The sequence below is a fragment of the Echiichthys vipera genome, assembly GCF_963691815.1.
Source record: "Echiichthys vipera genome assembly, chromosome: 7".
NCBI classification, from domain to species: Eukaryota; Metazoa; Chordata; class Actinopteri; order Perciformes; family Trachinidae; genus Echiichthys; species Echiichthys vipera.
Genome location: NC_139832.1, coordinates 12,034,175 through 12,047,327, shown reverse-complemented (window position 1 = coordinate 12,047,327; position 13,153 = coordinate 12,034,175). Strand labels below are relative to the sequence as shown.

Genomic DNA, 13,153 nt, shown 5'->3' with positions numbered 1-13,153 from the left:
AATCATGAAAATATGCATCAACATGAATACAGTATATTATTAGCAAAGATAAAGCGGCCTATTTGTGAAATTAAGAAACATTTGGGGGCGGCAGTAGCTCAGTCCATAGGTGACTTGGCTGGGAACTGTAGGGTCGCTGGTTCAAGTCACAGTGTGGACCATGTATGGAGCGTGGACTGGTGGCTGGAGAGGTGCCAGTTCATCTCCTGGGCACTGCCGAGGTGCTGTTGAGCAAGGCACCGAACCCCCAACTGCTCGGGGCGCTGGTCACTGGCAGCCCCCTCGCTCTAACATCTCTCCTTAATTGCATGTATAGGTCCTGTTTGTGCATGTGTGTATTTCGGGCCTGTGTGTGTAACATGTATAGTGTAACATGTATAGTATAACATGTAGAGTGAAAAAATTCAATTTCCCCGTGCGGGATAAATAAAGTAATTCTTCTCCCTTCTTCTTCTATTTAATTTACACAGCACTAATGGAAAACTTACTGGTCTCAGGTAAGGTAGCCACTGTATTCACATGAAGGCCTATGTTTAACATAAAAACATGATGTTTAAATACACGTCACTATGTCAGTAATTATTATTTTTATACTTTAGTATTGTATGCATCATAAAAAGGTATGTGTATAGGCTACGGTATGTAGTAGGGAGTTCCCGCTCTGTCCATCTGTCAACTGTGGGTCGTTGGCCTAAAAAACGTTAAAGACCCAAGATATAACGTCTTTGCAGTCGTTATGGCAACCGGTGACCTTTTCTTGGGGTCACCATCCTGCCGTGAGTGCTCAGCCTGTTGTCTGGAGGAGAGGCTGCAGAGTTCAACCCTCTATTTGTCTCGGGACTGGGGCCCTCCTCTCTGGTTCTGCGGCGCTGACGTAGCAACCAGCGTGTCCCGCCGGTGAGGTGAAGAAGGGCGGTGCTGCCTGCCTCCTCTGCTGCCGCTCGCTATATTGCTGAGAGCCTCAGTGCGTTTTTCCCCTCTCTGCTCTGAGCTTCGTCGAGTACAAACCTCAAACGTGAACCGGGCCACAGGGAAAAGAAACATGGCCGGATATTTGAAAGTCCTCAGCTCTCTTTCGAGATCCGCCGCTGCTATTTCCAGAAACCCCGCTGCAGTGCTTGCACCGGCTGCAAACTGCCAGACTTTGCAACAAAGGAACTGTGAGTGAGAGAGTTAATAACCTCAGCATCGTTATGGTGACGCTTTACTCAAGCTTTATATTAAGATAGGGTATTTAAATGTATCTTAGCAACGCTCCAACTGCCAGCCGTTAGAAGCAGTTAGAAGCCGTTGTTCGGGCGAGCTACGTGGCTAACGTTATGTTAGCCGACTGGGATGCTGTTAATTGTGTTAATGGTTTTCTAAGCTTAGAGGCAAAGATGCTCTAAACGCTCCCCGGTGTCCTAATGGTTGTTTAATACCGGGGTCGAGGGCCGGTTGTTTATCCAGGGGCTGTAAACGTCGAGAGAGATGAGGGCCGAGAAAGAGAACCGGGTCAGCCGGGGAGAGAGAGAGATCTGTCTTTGTCTCCCCCATCCAAAGTTTGAGGAGCACTTGATGACAACGGTGAAGATATTTGTGTTGTCACATAAATTAATGAACCGTTAACGGTCAAAATGCTACCAACATAACAAATATGACCGGGCAAGCTTCCATTTCCCTCACAAAGCGGAGAAATACCCCGGGCGTAAACTGGCAGCAGATGAATAAAAACGAATCTTTTTTGGGCTCTCTGTGCGGACATTTAGTTTCTCGTCGACACGGTCTTTGTCACTCAAAATGAAGTTAAATCAGCAGTCAAGCCAAACTCAAATTGAGGAACTGCTCCTCAGCCATCATGTCATTAGTGCGACCATGACTTGGAAAAGTTTTTGCCAAGGTCAGCCGTCGCATACGAGACTCCGCTATAGAGAGCAATGGCTGCCGCTGCCGGTGCTCGTCCTACATAACGTTTTTCCAATCTGGGTTACATTCACAGTGCACATTAACCCACATTGACTCTTGCATTACGACTTTAGGGGGGCACGGGGATTAGTGCTTCGTGTTGCTTTCATACTGGCTGTAAACGTTTCACTTTTATAACAGTGCTGAGCCACCAGCATTAGTTGTCTGTGTTTTTTTTATCACGTGGGCTCTGCAGACTTTCCAGAATTTCATACATCAGGGATTTCTAACTATATATATATATATTAGCTCTTGTGTTGTAGAAACATGTCTCCATGCATCCCCGAACTAGCACCACCAAGTTAGTGTTTACAAAGCAAGTGGGTCAGGTGAAGGGCACTTTGTCTCTGGAGGTGATTGAATCCACTTGTAATTTGAGCTTTGTAGCACACCTAGCTGTCAGTGGTGAATGATAGTAGCCTAGTTTACCATTTCTATGCTATTTAACAGATATAAAAACACAATGTAGTCATACAGGTTCCTTCAACAGGTGTAGAATCTTTTAACATACACCTGAGGCATTGTTGCTTAGTTTTGGTCTTCCTTCAGAAATCATCATGGATACTCATCAGTATGCCAAAAGTATTATTGAGAGTCACACTGCTTGTTCTTTTCTTTTTTGCAGTCACAGTTTGCATTGCCTTTGCTGACAGCTGTTTACTACAGTTGCCGACCCTTTTAAGTTTCATAGTGCTCATAAAATTGACACGTGGTTTCTTAGCGGAGAAGAGGAGGTTTCCAAGAGAAGGTGTAATGCTCCTGTGAGTCTCCAACTTTAGGTTGTAATCTTTGAAAGCTTGCCTTCCAGCTACCTTTTTTTTCTGTCAGTATGGTTCAACAGCTCATTATCTGACCTTCTCACAAACAACTTGCCTGCAGTTTGGATTTAGTCATTTTGTTTACCTGGTGAATGTCTTTTCTCGGTGTAGGATTAAAACTAAAGGGGTTTACGGCTCGCCTCCCTCTGTGAAAAGTTAACCAGAGAGGCTCCATAGACAAAGGTTATTGTGGTCATCTTGTAAAGTCACATATTGCTGTAGGCCGTCTTTGGCTGCTTGCTCTTAATGTATTTAGCACAAGTAATCTTGAGCTGTAGTAAAGATCTCAATATTCAACGTCATAGTAGTTTAGTTCTCACATAAATTGTAAATACCATATGCCGCAGGGTATTTTCAACTGCTAAATACTGAAAGCTGGCACTGAAATCTAGACCAGATTACCAGTTTTGTTTACTAACGCTGTCTTCAGATATTCACTGATTTTAAATAGATTTTTTTTACACTGCATTCAGGTACATTCTTTACAGCTCTGTGAGTAAAAAACAACATTCAGGGGTGGCCGGTGGCACAGTGGTTGGAACAGTCGCCCCATGTAAAGAGGCTGAAGGTCCTTGAGGCAGCTGCCGCAAGTTTAATGCCGACCTGCGGCCCTTTGCTGCATGTCTCCCCCTCTCTCTGACCCCATGATGACAGTAATAAGTATTACACACTCAGATCTGTCCTATCTAATAAAAAGCTTGAAAACTGCCAATATAATGAATATAATACTTACCGGCAAAGAAAAGTATTGTTTTGATATCTGTTCTGAAACCAAAGCATCACATCTGTACTGGTTTTAAAACATTTTTAATGGCACCGATCCCTGTCCCAAGTTATGCCTAGACTGTATGTAGCAATTGTTTTTAAATTCTCTGATTTCCATCGCTTTAGCATTTTATTTTATATGGAGACAGCTGTTATCAACATTCTAGGCTATGGATTATAATATGATTTGCTGTGTAATTCTGCCATTTGTAGACACTTGGTTGGTTGTATTTCCAGTCATTTCTGTCACTGACTGGCTCCATCTAAAGCTACTGGTGCGGCGGGGGGAAGAAATCTTACAGGTTTATCTCTAATGCATGTGTGAATGGTGTGGCAGGCAGACCCACATGACTCTTATTCAGCCTGCTCTTCAGCGTCCAGTTTGTGATGCATTCAAACGTTACATAACCTACTCAGCTCCCTCCTTCGCTGCCCTCCCCCCACACTGTTGTAGTAGAGCTGTGTTTTAGATTCAGATTTAGGTTGGCTGAATCAGAAATCGTGCCACGACAGTAGTTGGCACACCCATGATGCACCCCGGCAGAGACTGTACTGTGCCGATAGCAGATTGATGAGGATGTCGAGACATATTCTTTTACTAAATTAACAAAATCCAGTTTGGCTTCTCTGCTCATGGGGCAAGCACCGTGTTTTCCCTGACTATAACCGTAACACACAATTGTTAATATTTTTACTTCCAAACAATTTCAGAGTGACAGCGTTTTGGAAAAGCTGAATTATAGTGTTAGTGTAACATGTTGGTGACTAATAGGCGGGGTGGCAGCTAACAACTACTTTCATTGTTCGATCGATTAATCATTTGGTTTATAAAATGGTTAAAATGGCCATCAAAATGTTCTAAAGACCAATGTTGCATCTTCAAATTGTGTTTGTCCAGCCAACAATACAAACCCCCAAACGTTTAAATTATCATCAAATTTCATTAAGAAAAGAAGCACATCCTTACAATTGATAATAACTATGGGATATTTGGCTTTTTTTTCTTGTCTTGCACATTTAATCAATTATAAAATATAGTTGGCTGTCAATCAACAAGCTGTTTCAAGTCTAATAATAGTCTTTATACAAGGCATAGAAGTTATTGTTAACTCACCAGAACCAGTAACTCTGAGCTAATACTTTTGCTTTTTGTAATTTCTTTGTCTGTGTCATGCTTTTGAGAAACTTAGTTTTTACACAGAGGTCACACAACTGTCTTTGCTGTGAGGTTATTTTCAGTGCTTCATGGTCACCATGTGCCTGAAGTCGGCAGGGCTCATGTATCATGTTGAACAGCATGGGAACAGAGCAGAGGCTGTTTTGACAGGTGTTGCCGATCCCAACCAGGTCCAATGTCTTCACAAACCCAAGTGGGTTTGTGAAGACATTGGATCTAGTTTGTATTAAATTAATTTAATAAGGATATATGTTAGTTGTATTCCACCAAGCTCCTTATGTTTACTTGCATTATTCTGGGAAGGCTTTTGCTAGTAACGGGGGAGCATTAACTTGGCTGAGAAATCTAATAGTCACTTGATCCTCTGCACCTCCCCCTGTACTTTTCTTTTCACTGAAAAGTCCCGCTGGCAGGACTCTCACACACTGAGCAGAATGAGAGCAGATATGATTAGAGATACTAATCTACATCAGTCCAACTGGGAAGCAAAGATTGTAAACATCATTGTTGGTGTAAAAATAAAGGCACATTTTGAGTTGTTGTTTAAAATCACTTATTCTGAAAGTGTTTGTTTTTAAACATAAAATACTAGACACATTTTAAGAACTACACTCTGCATGCCAAGCGGTTTTTTTTTTTTTTTTGTTTGTAGAGTAAAAATGCAATGCATATTAGGAATTAAATCTTTTTAGCAGTGATTCAACTATAGACCTTGAATTTATAATTTTTGGATGGGTTGCAACTACAGATTACACCTAGCCTGTGGAATTTTTGGCGACTAGTTGTACTAAGTAGCAGTGTTTTAGTAATCGGGTCCCTATTTGTTTGTAAAACATGCACGAGTGTAATGCTAACAGTTAAGAACTGCCAACAAATCACAATGGTATGCATCCAAGCTTATCGGTCAGCATGACTGCAAACTCGTGGAAGAAGGAAACATCAACAAAAAGGAAAGCTGTACAAATATTCTCTGATTTTAATCTGTAGTGTTCAGACTCGCAGATATCACCAGTTGAGATGATGGGGTTTTTTCCATCACACAAAATTGATTCAGAATCAATGAGGCAATCGATAAAGAATCAGACTGATGAGCAGAAACAGTCAATGTAATCTCAATTCCCATTCCTAGCAATGCTTCAAAAACATAACAAGCAAAATGCAGCAGAGAAGACTGCTACCCAGCTAGTAATTCTCCTGTACTGTTTGTTTAGTTGTTTTTTTAAGGGAAATTATGAATGTGTTGTCCTTTTGAGGTGACAATCCTTTGTACATTTCTCAAACAACTATACAGTAAAACATTGATTTAATAAAAAAAGTATTCATATAAGTATTTTGGTTGGTAGGACAAAAGATATTTGTCACCTTGGACATTTTTTACTGTTATTTATACATGTCATAGAATAAACAATTGAGAGAATAATCAGCAGATTCATTGAGAATGGAAATAATTGTAACCATAGCACTACTGGCTTAGGTATTATCTGGCAAATGTAAAGGACACAGGACGTAGAAGACAGATGCCTGGCCTCTGCAGCCTAAAAATAGGTTTAATTTTTTTTCCAAACACTGTGGTTTCCCGTGTTGGAGTGTTGCGCTGCAGTTTTTCTTTCCTAAATAAATAAATGAATTAGCATTTTGTTGTGAATTAAATGCTGGTTTTACTTTTAATTGACAGATGCTGACAAACGCATCAAAGTGGCCCAGCCAGTGGTAGAGATGGACGGAGATGAGATGACCAGGATCATCTGGGAGTTCATCAAAGAGAAGGTGATAAAATAGCTTCCAGGAGTAGAGGGGTAAACGCACACACACTGATTCTCAGTCTCAAAGGACAACGTGCTCGTGCTGTCTGACTGCCTATTTTTATATCGCAGACTGACACGTGGATATGAGAAGGGGGGGTTGTGGAAGATTATGTATGCATGCTCGGGGGGAGGGACTTTGGTGATGTTTCATTCAGTCACTGGCTGATTGCCTCTGTTGAGAGCAGATGGCTCTGAAAGAGAACATGGAGAATCGTGAGATAGAAATCCCTGAATGTTTCCGAGTTGTACTGTTCCAACAGTGGATGTGTAATTCATAAATCATACAGTTGCAAATCACATACACACGTTTTAAAATATATTGTATAGTATAGTTTAACATTTTTAGTCTTTCTAGGCCGCAAAACAGTGTAGATGCTTTATTGAACGTTAGGTGCTAATATGTGTTTTTGTTGTCTTTTAGCTCATCCTGAACAATGTTGATGTTGAGCTGAAGTATTATGACCTGGGTCTGCCATACCGTGACCAGACTGATGACCAGGTCACCATCGACTCTGCCCTGGCCACTTTGAAGTATAATGTGGCCGTTAAATGTGCCACCATCACGCCCGACGAAGCCAGAGTAGAAGGTCTGTAACAAGTATGTGCTAGCCTGTGTTGTTGTGCATTTCTACTTTCAGAGCAGTTCCCATTGCTTCGCAGCAGGAATTATTTTTCCTGCACTTTGTAATCGCTGATGTTTACAAGTAATATCAAAGGTCCAGTCAAATGGGTCAGACATCGAAATTTTGGGATGCGCAGGCAGATTTTTCTTCTTTTTTTGTAATATTAAGTAACGCAAGGTATTGGCTTAAAGCCTAGCTTGGTTAAGAAACAGTCACTAAAGCAGTCTATCACAAAAGAAAAAGTTAAAAATCTTCCATTCACTTTCTGTTTACCAATATACGTTTTCATTTACGACAATGAAAATGTGTGCAAACTGGCAACAGCCGTATCTGCACTGAGCATGCTGCATTTTTGATCAGCATTCTTAAAATTGCAAATAATTTCCCAGTTTAAATAATTTCCCAGTCTGGGATCATTAAAGTAATTCTATTCTATTGTTATCAAAAGCATTTACTGCCAGTGAACTATTAGAGGCCAACCTATATGTTGGCTAGGCTAAATGTGTCAGCCAATAAACAAGAAGAAACTCAAGTACAGAGTTGAAACATTGTCTCCCTTCTATAATGTCATGACAAGTTAATTTTTTGAACTTCAAAATGTGCAGTGTTAGAAAAACAGATGTAATGAAATGTCAACAACAAGCCAGAACATGATTTTCTGACAGTAATTTCTGTTTTGATATTTAGAGTTCAGCCTGAAGAAGATGTGGAAAAGCCCCAATGGTACCATCAGGAACATCCTCGGCGGCACCGTCTTCCGTGAGCCAATCATTTGCAACAACATTCCCAGGCTTGTCACAGGCTGGACGCAGCCAATCACCATCGGCAGACACGCCTTCGGTGATCAGGTGAGTCTCCTCTAAATGCTAAAGAGAATTCAGTTTGCAGGAATAATTGTTTTGCCCCTTGGGGCCAAAGTAACAACACATCAGGTTCCGGGATTGATAGAAAAGTTAATAAAATGTTCTGTGTCTACAGTACAGAGCAACAGACTTTGTTGTGGACCAGCCCGGCAAATTCAAGATGATCTTCTCACCTGCTGATGGCAGTGCAGGCAAGGAGTGGGAGGTCTATGACTTTCCCGCAGGGGGCTGTGGAATGGGCATGTACAACACAGATGAGGTGAGTGTGTGCTTCTGTTCAAAGGATAACACTGCCATATTTTCAACAAGTCCCATTTAAAAAAAATAAAAAATAAAACCAGCAACAACAATGTGTTAGTCCCCCCATCTCAATATGTTTGACCACTATACTGTGTCCATGGCACTCAGCCCCAAGCCAATTTGTTCCTGCTGTAGACGTAAATCTTGAAAAGTAAGTCAGGAATTCATACTCGAAGAGGCTAATTTCCATAAAACCGCTAGACACTGTAGTTTTAAGCTAATGTCAACGGTGTATTTGTTGTGTGTTATTTCCACTGCAGATTTGGTGTGCTAGCGAAGGTTTGTAGCAGCAGGATGGTGTATATGTGATCAACTCAAAATAAACAATCCCATGTTCATAATGAGGACCATGGTCACCCGGTGTTATGGTGGGACTTATTGAGTTCAACAACAATGGAGCTCTATGGCACAGAGGAACACGATCAAACAGGCTTTAACACAGAAAATCCTTTTGATTGGCATTTTTGTTTTTTTGTTTTTTTTCAATGGGATTTGTCAACAGTAAGAACTGACTTTGCCTTTTTCCTCATTTTAACACACGAGTTGCTTCTGAGCTCTAAAAAGATCTTAAGGGAAGATTGTGTCCTAAAAGCCACTTTCTGGGTAAAAGAAATGATCCTGCATACCAAGTAAGATGCTTCTCAGATGGAAAGGCCTTTGCAAATAAAATGCTGTAGATGAAAGCTTCAGAAAGTGTGCCTTTCTTTTTGTTGCTTTAAAAGGTGTATTTTTTTCTGCTGAGAGGAATACAAAATAATATAAACTTTCTTAATTATTGCCTGTCATTCCAATGTCTACCCCCAATCCCGATCCATTTAGCTGTATGTAGTAGTACTTAAGCAACTTTTGAATTATATCACTTTTTCGTGCTTAAAGAAAAGTGCTCTTACATTATACCCCAAGGCTTTTTTTGTAGAATTTGTACAGTAGTCGATGCAGTAGACTAACCTCTTTTTATCCTGCTTTGCTACTGTTTTGTTTGCCTTCATCAGCGCGGGTCTGTTTGATTTAATAACATCAGAGGTCATAGTAGATGACTTTCAACTTGTCAAGGGGAAGGTTGTTAACCCCTGTACTACTGATAAAGCTTACATGTTTGTTTTCTAAACCCAACAGTCTATCACGGGCTTTGCCCACAGTTGCTTCCAGTATGCTATTGGCAAGAAGTGGCCACTGTACATGAGCACAAAGAACACCATTCTTAAAGCCTATGATGGCAGATTTAAAGACATCTTCGAGGATATCTTTCAAAAGTGAGTATCTGTCTTTTTTGTAATGTACAAATAGAAACATGCACCTTTTTTTTGGTAACATGCCTTTTTGCTTTTTCATTGCTAAAGTAGAACACAGTAAAAATACTAAATATTTAATGAAAAAAAACTTAAAAAATGTATGTTTATGTTGTAACAATATTTAGGATTTGTTCCAATATTATAGAAAAGTTAAACTAAACCTAGTTGTAAAACGAGGTTAAAAAAGAAGCTGTAATTTAACACGTTGTCCCTGCTTCCTACAGGCATTACAAACCTGAGTTTGACAAACTGAAGATCTGGTATGAGCACAGGCTTATTGATGATATGGTCGCCCAAGTGCTGAAGTCTTCTGGAGCCTTTGTGTGGGCTTGCAAGAACTACGACGGAGATGTTCAGTCCGACATCCTTGCACAGGGTGAGATATTTGGAAAGCAAAACAACTACTGCTGCTTCTTGGGGACATTTTGTTAACAAACTAATGAAACCTAATAAGCAATCCTGCCCGTTTTTGAGCAGATATGGGCTGCATTAATGAAGGTGTCGTGCATCTTGTGTTTCCTGTTTTTAGGCTTTGGCTCTCTGGGATTGATGACATCAGTTCTTGTGTGCCCTGATGGCAAGACTATTGAGGCTGAGGCCGCCCATGGCACTGTGACCAGGCACTACCGCGAGCACCAGAAGGTAACTAACAATCTTTATCAATTTCATGACTGTGTATTGGAAACCATTTAAAGTGCACTGAAATAAAACATGTGTGAAGCCAAATTATGGTCTTGCAAACACACTGTAAAATATGTTGGGTTGTACTGCCATCATCTGGTGAAAATTGAGATTGAAATGTATGCCTAGATGCCCTAAACAAATACATTATGCTTAACATTCGCAATAATTAAAAATGTTCAAGTTCTGTTTAATACTTTTGAAAAAAGGCTAATATTATTTTCAACTCTGCCTTAAGGGAAGGCCGACCAGCACCAACCCCATTGCCAGTATTTTTGCCTGGACCAGGGGCCTGGAGCATCGTGGCAAACTTGATGGCAATCCCGACCTTATCAAGTAAGTTAGGTTGCTTGTTTAGTAATCTTACAGACCCTGCGATGACAAATTCCTTTTCTAAATGCCTTTGTTGATCTGCAGGTTCTCCCAGACTCTGGAGAGGGTGTGTGTTGAGACTGTTGAGAGCGGTACGATGACTAAGGACCTTGCAGGCTGCATCCACGGCCTGTCCAAGTAAGTTGATTTTGTGTTTGATTACTTATGTTACCGAGAACGAACAAAGACATCAACAAACTTCGTAAAACGGATTCATTACGCAGACACTCGTAGTATACCCTTGATATACATTATATTAGAGCACATCAACCAGAGTTCTTTTTTCTTTTCTTTTTTTCTCACGTTCAATTTGAATGGCGTCATCAGTGATTCAAAAATTTGTCTGAACTATAACAAACCTAACTGTTTTGGAGTCACTGCATGCATGGTTACATAAAGGTATTTTACCTGGGAGGCTTCTGAAGATGTGGGGAAGGGTTCGGCCCAAGAGAGTTCTAAAAATAGTGAATGGAAAGCTCTTCATCTATCTATCTATTTATGGGACTTGATGCCTAAAATATGTAGAATGAAATGAGTGCAGCTATTATTCCTGCTTGTGTCATTACAAACGTGGGAAGTCCCGACATTTTATGGGATCCACGAAGGGGGAATAAGATTCAATGTGGGGTTATTTTGTCAAAGGAAATCGGATAATGTAAAATTCAGTACCATCAAAATGAAAATATAAATGGCAATTATTTTGATCATCACTTGGTCATTTAAGTAACTTTTTGAAAAGTAAAAGGTGAAATGCCAAACCTAACATAGTTCCAACATCTTAGTTTGGAAGATTTGTTGCTTTTCTCTGTTCCACATCATTTTAATTTGAAAACCTTTAGACAAGACAAGCTTTCTGAAGATTACACCTTGAGCTGTAGAAAATTGTAAATGCTTATTTTCCACAATTTTCTGATTTTTATTCACCAAACTATTCGATAAAATAATCAGTCACACAGAAACTCATTAAAAACGTCCTAATTTGAAGTATGTATCGATTTAGTTCTTTGAGTATCTTTGTGTTTTAGGACATTAAGCCTATAATGGCATCCAAAAATAAATTAATAATTGGTGCTTTCACTGGTAGATTGTTTTTTTAGACTTTGATATATATTCTCTTTGATTTAACTACTACATCAGTCTGAGACATTGACATAAGACATGCTGATATCTATCCAGTCTGGTTTTCTGTGGACAATGGGGTATATATTTTTTTCAAAGTAGTGTTTTCATTAATGTTTAGTTTGTTTGTTAGCGGGAGAAAAAAAATGTATTAGTCTCAGTCCAGATCAAAACATGAAACCATGAGATTTTAAAGGACTCTTATTATTGTGAAATATTAATCAAGGGGGCATTTTTGATAATTTCTCATTAATTCATTTCTCATGAATGATGAAGAACAAACTGCAGACGTGTTGTGTGATTATAGATCCAGGTACAGAAAAAAAAAATTCTAAGCATTTGATTAAAAACTTTAACTAAACAGTTGCATAACCCTGGTGGAGTTATGTGATGTCTTGTTCAACTTGTTTCTGCACATGATTGTACGATATTAGCTGCTAGTATTGGCTCACATACTCCCTTGAAGACATATTGACTGTTGCTTTCATCAATGCAGCTCACACATCTGCCAAATATTGCTTGTTATGTTTCTCATTTAAGACACTAGAGGCATATACAGGACATCAATTTCTTTCCTTCTTAAAAAATGATATATATATATATATATATACTGTGTTTAAAGTTTCTTGTGCGGTTCATTTTTCCCATTCTGTTTAAATAATAATAATGGTGATGTAGTTGTTTTTAACAAATAATAGACTACTGATTGTAGTGCTACGGTATTGTCTGTTTTTTCCTAAATTATGGCACTGAATTTTCTGATCTGCTATTTCTCGTCTTTCCTTCTCAGTGTCAAGCTGAACGAGCACTACGTCAATACCACAGACTTCCTCGACGCCATCAAGACAAATCTGGATAAAGCCCTCGGCAAGTAAAGGACTTGAAAGAATAGTTACCCTGGAGATGGCAATGTCACTCATCTGTTTTGTACCTCATTTTTAACTTAAAAGGTCAATAAATCCACTTGTATTTCGCTTGAAGGAAAAAAAGTACTGTCTATAGGATTATAGTGTTCTATTAGGGTATCAAATAGTTGAAAACTGTACTTCCACCTGATGCCTCCCTAACAATCTGTCCCACTATTTGCAAGGTTTTATTTTTGTAATGTGAAGTAATGTATTCAATACTGTAAAATGCCTTGGGCAGGATTGAAGCCTCTGTCAAACATCTTTGCAAATAAATCACGTGTTTGACCTACTATTGGTATTTTCTGTTTCTTTTGTTTGAAAGCAAACAAAGGTCAACAATTTTAAAGGTAAATAAATTTATTATTTTACAGTATTGTTTGGTACACAACATTGTACATACATTTCTATCCACATGTCTCCACACTAATGTCTAATACAGAAAGCCATTTAAGCTGAACATCTTCCCTTTTTTGTATCATCACTAAA

At 39.4% G+C, this 13,153-nt stretch overlaps 1 protein-coding gene across 1 annotated transcript; it reads left to right on the top strand.

Annotated features, from left to right (window-relative positions):
* Nucleotides 1-940: 940 nt before the first annotated feature.
* On the top strand, nt 941-12,957 carry idh2 (isocitrate dehydrogenase (NADP(+)) 2). The gene is made up of 11 exons (XM_083917274.1): nt 941-1,160; nt 6,380-6,471; nt 6,931-7,096; nt 7,820-7,980; nt 8,111-8,254; nt 9,412-9,548; nt 9,812-9,963; nt 10,117-10,229; nt 10,507-10,604; nt 10,686-10,778; nt 12,550-12,957. Exons 1-11 carry the CDS (start codon nt 1,043-1,045, stop codon nt 12,632-12,634), a joined length of 1,359 nt encoding a protein of 452 aa, XP_083773400.1. The 5' UTR covers nt 941-1,042; the 3' UTR covers nt 12,635-12,957.
* Nucleotides 12,958-13,153: the final 196 nt, after the last annotated feature.

Excerpts from the sequence above, each read along its gene's own strand:
- idh2 (XM_083917274.1), top strand. The coding sequence starts at position 1,043 with ATGGCCGGATATTTGAAAGTCCTCAGCTCTCTTTCGAGATCCGCCGCT. Across the intron at positions 1,161-6,379 it reads GACTTTGCAACAAAGGAACT|ATGCTGACAAACGCATCAAA; the intron begins GTGAGTGAGAGA and ends TTTAATTGACAG. Across the intron at positions 10,605-10,685 it reads GGCAATCCCGACCTTATCAA|GTTCTCCCAGACTCTGGAGA; the intron begins GTAAGTTAGGTT and ends GTTGATCTGCAG.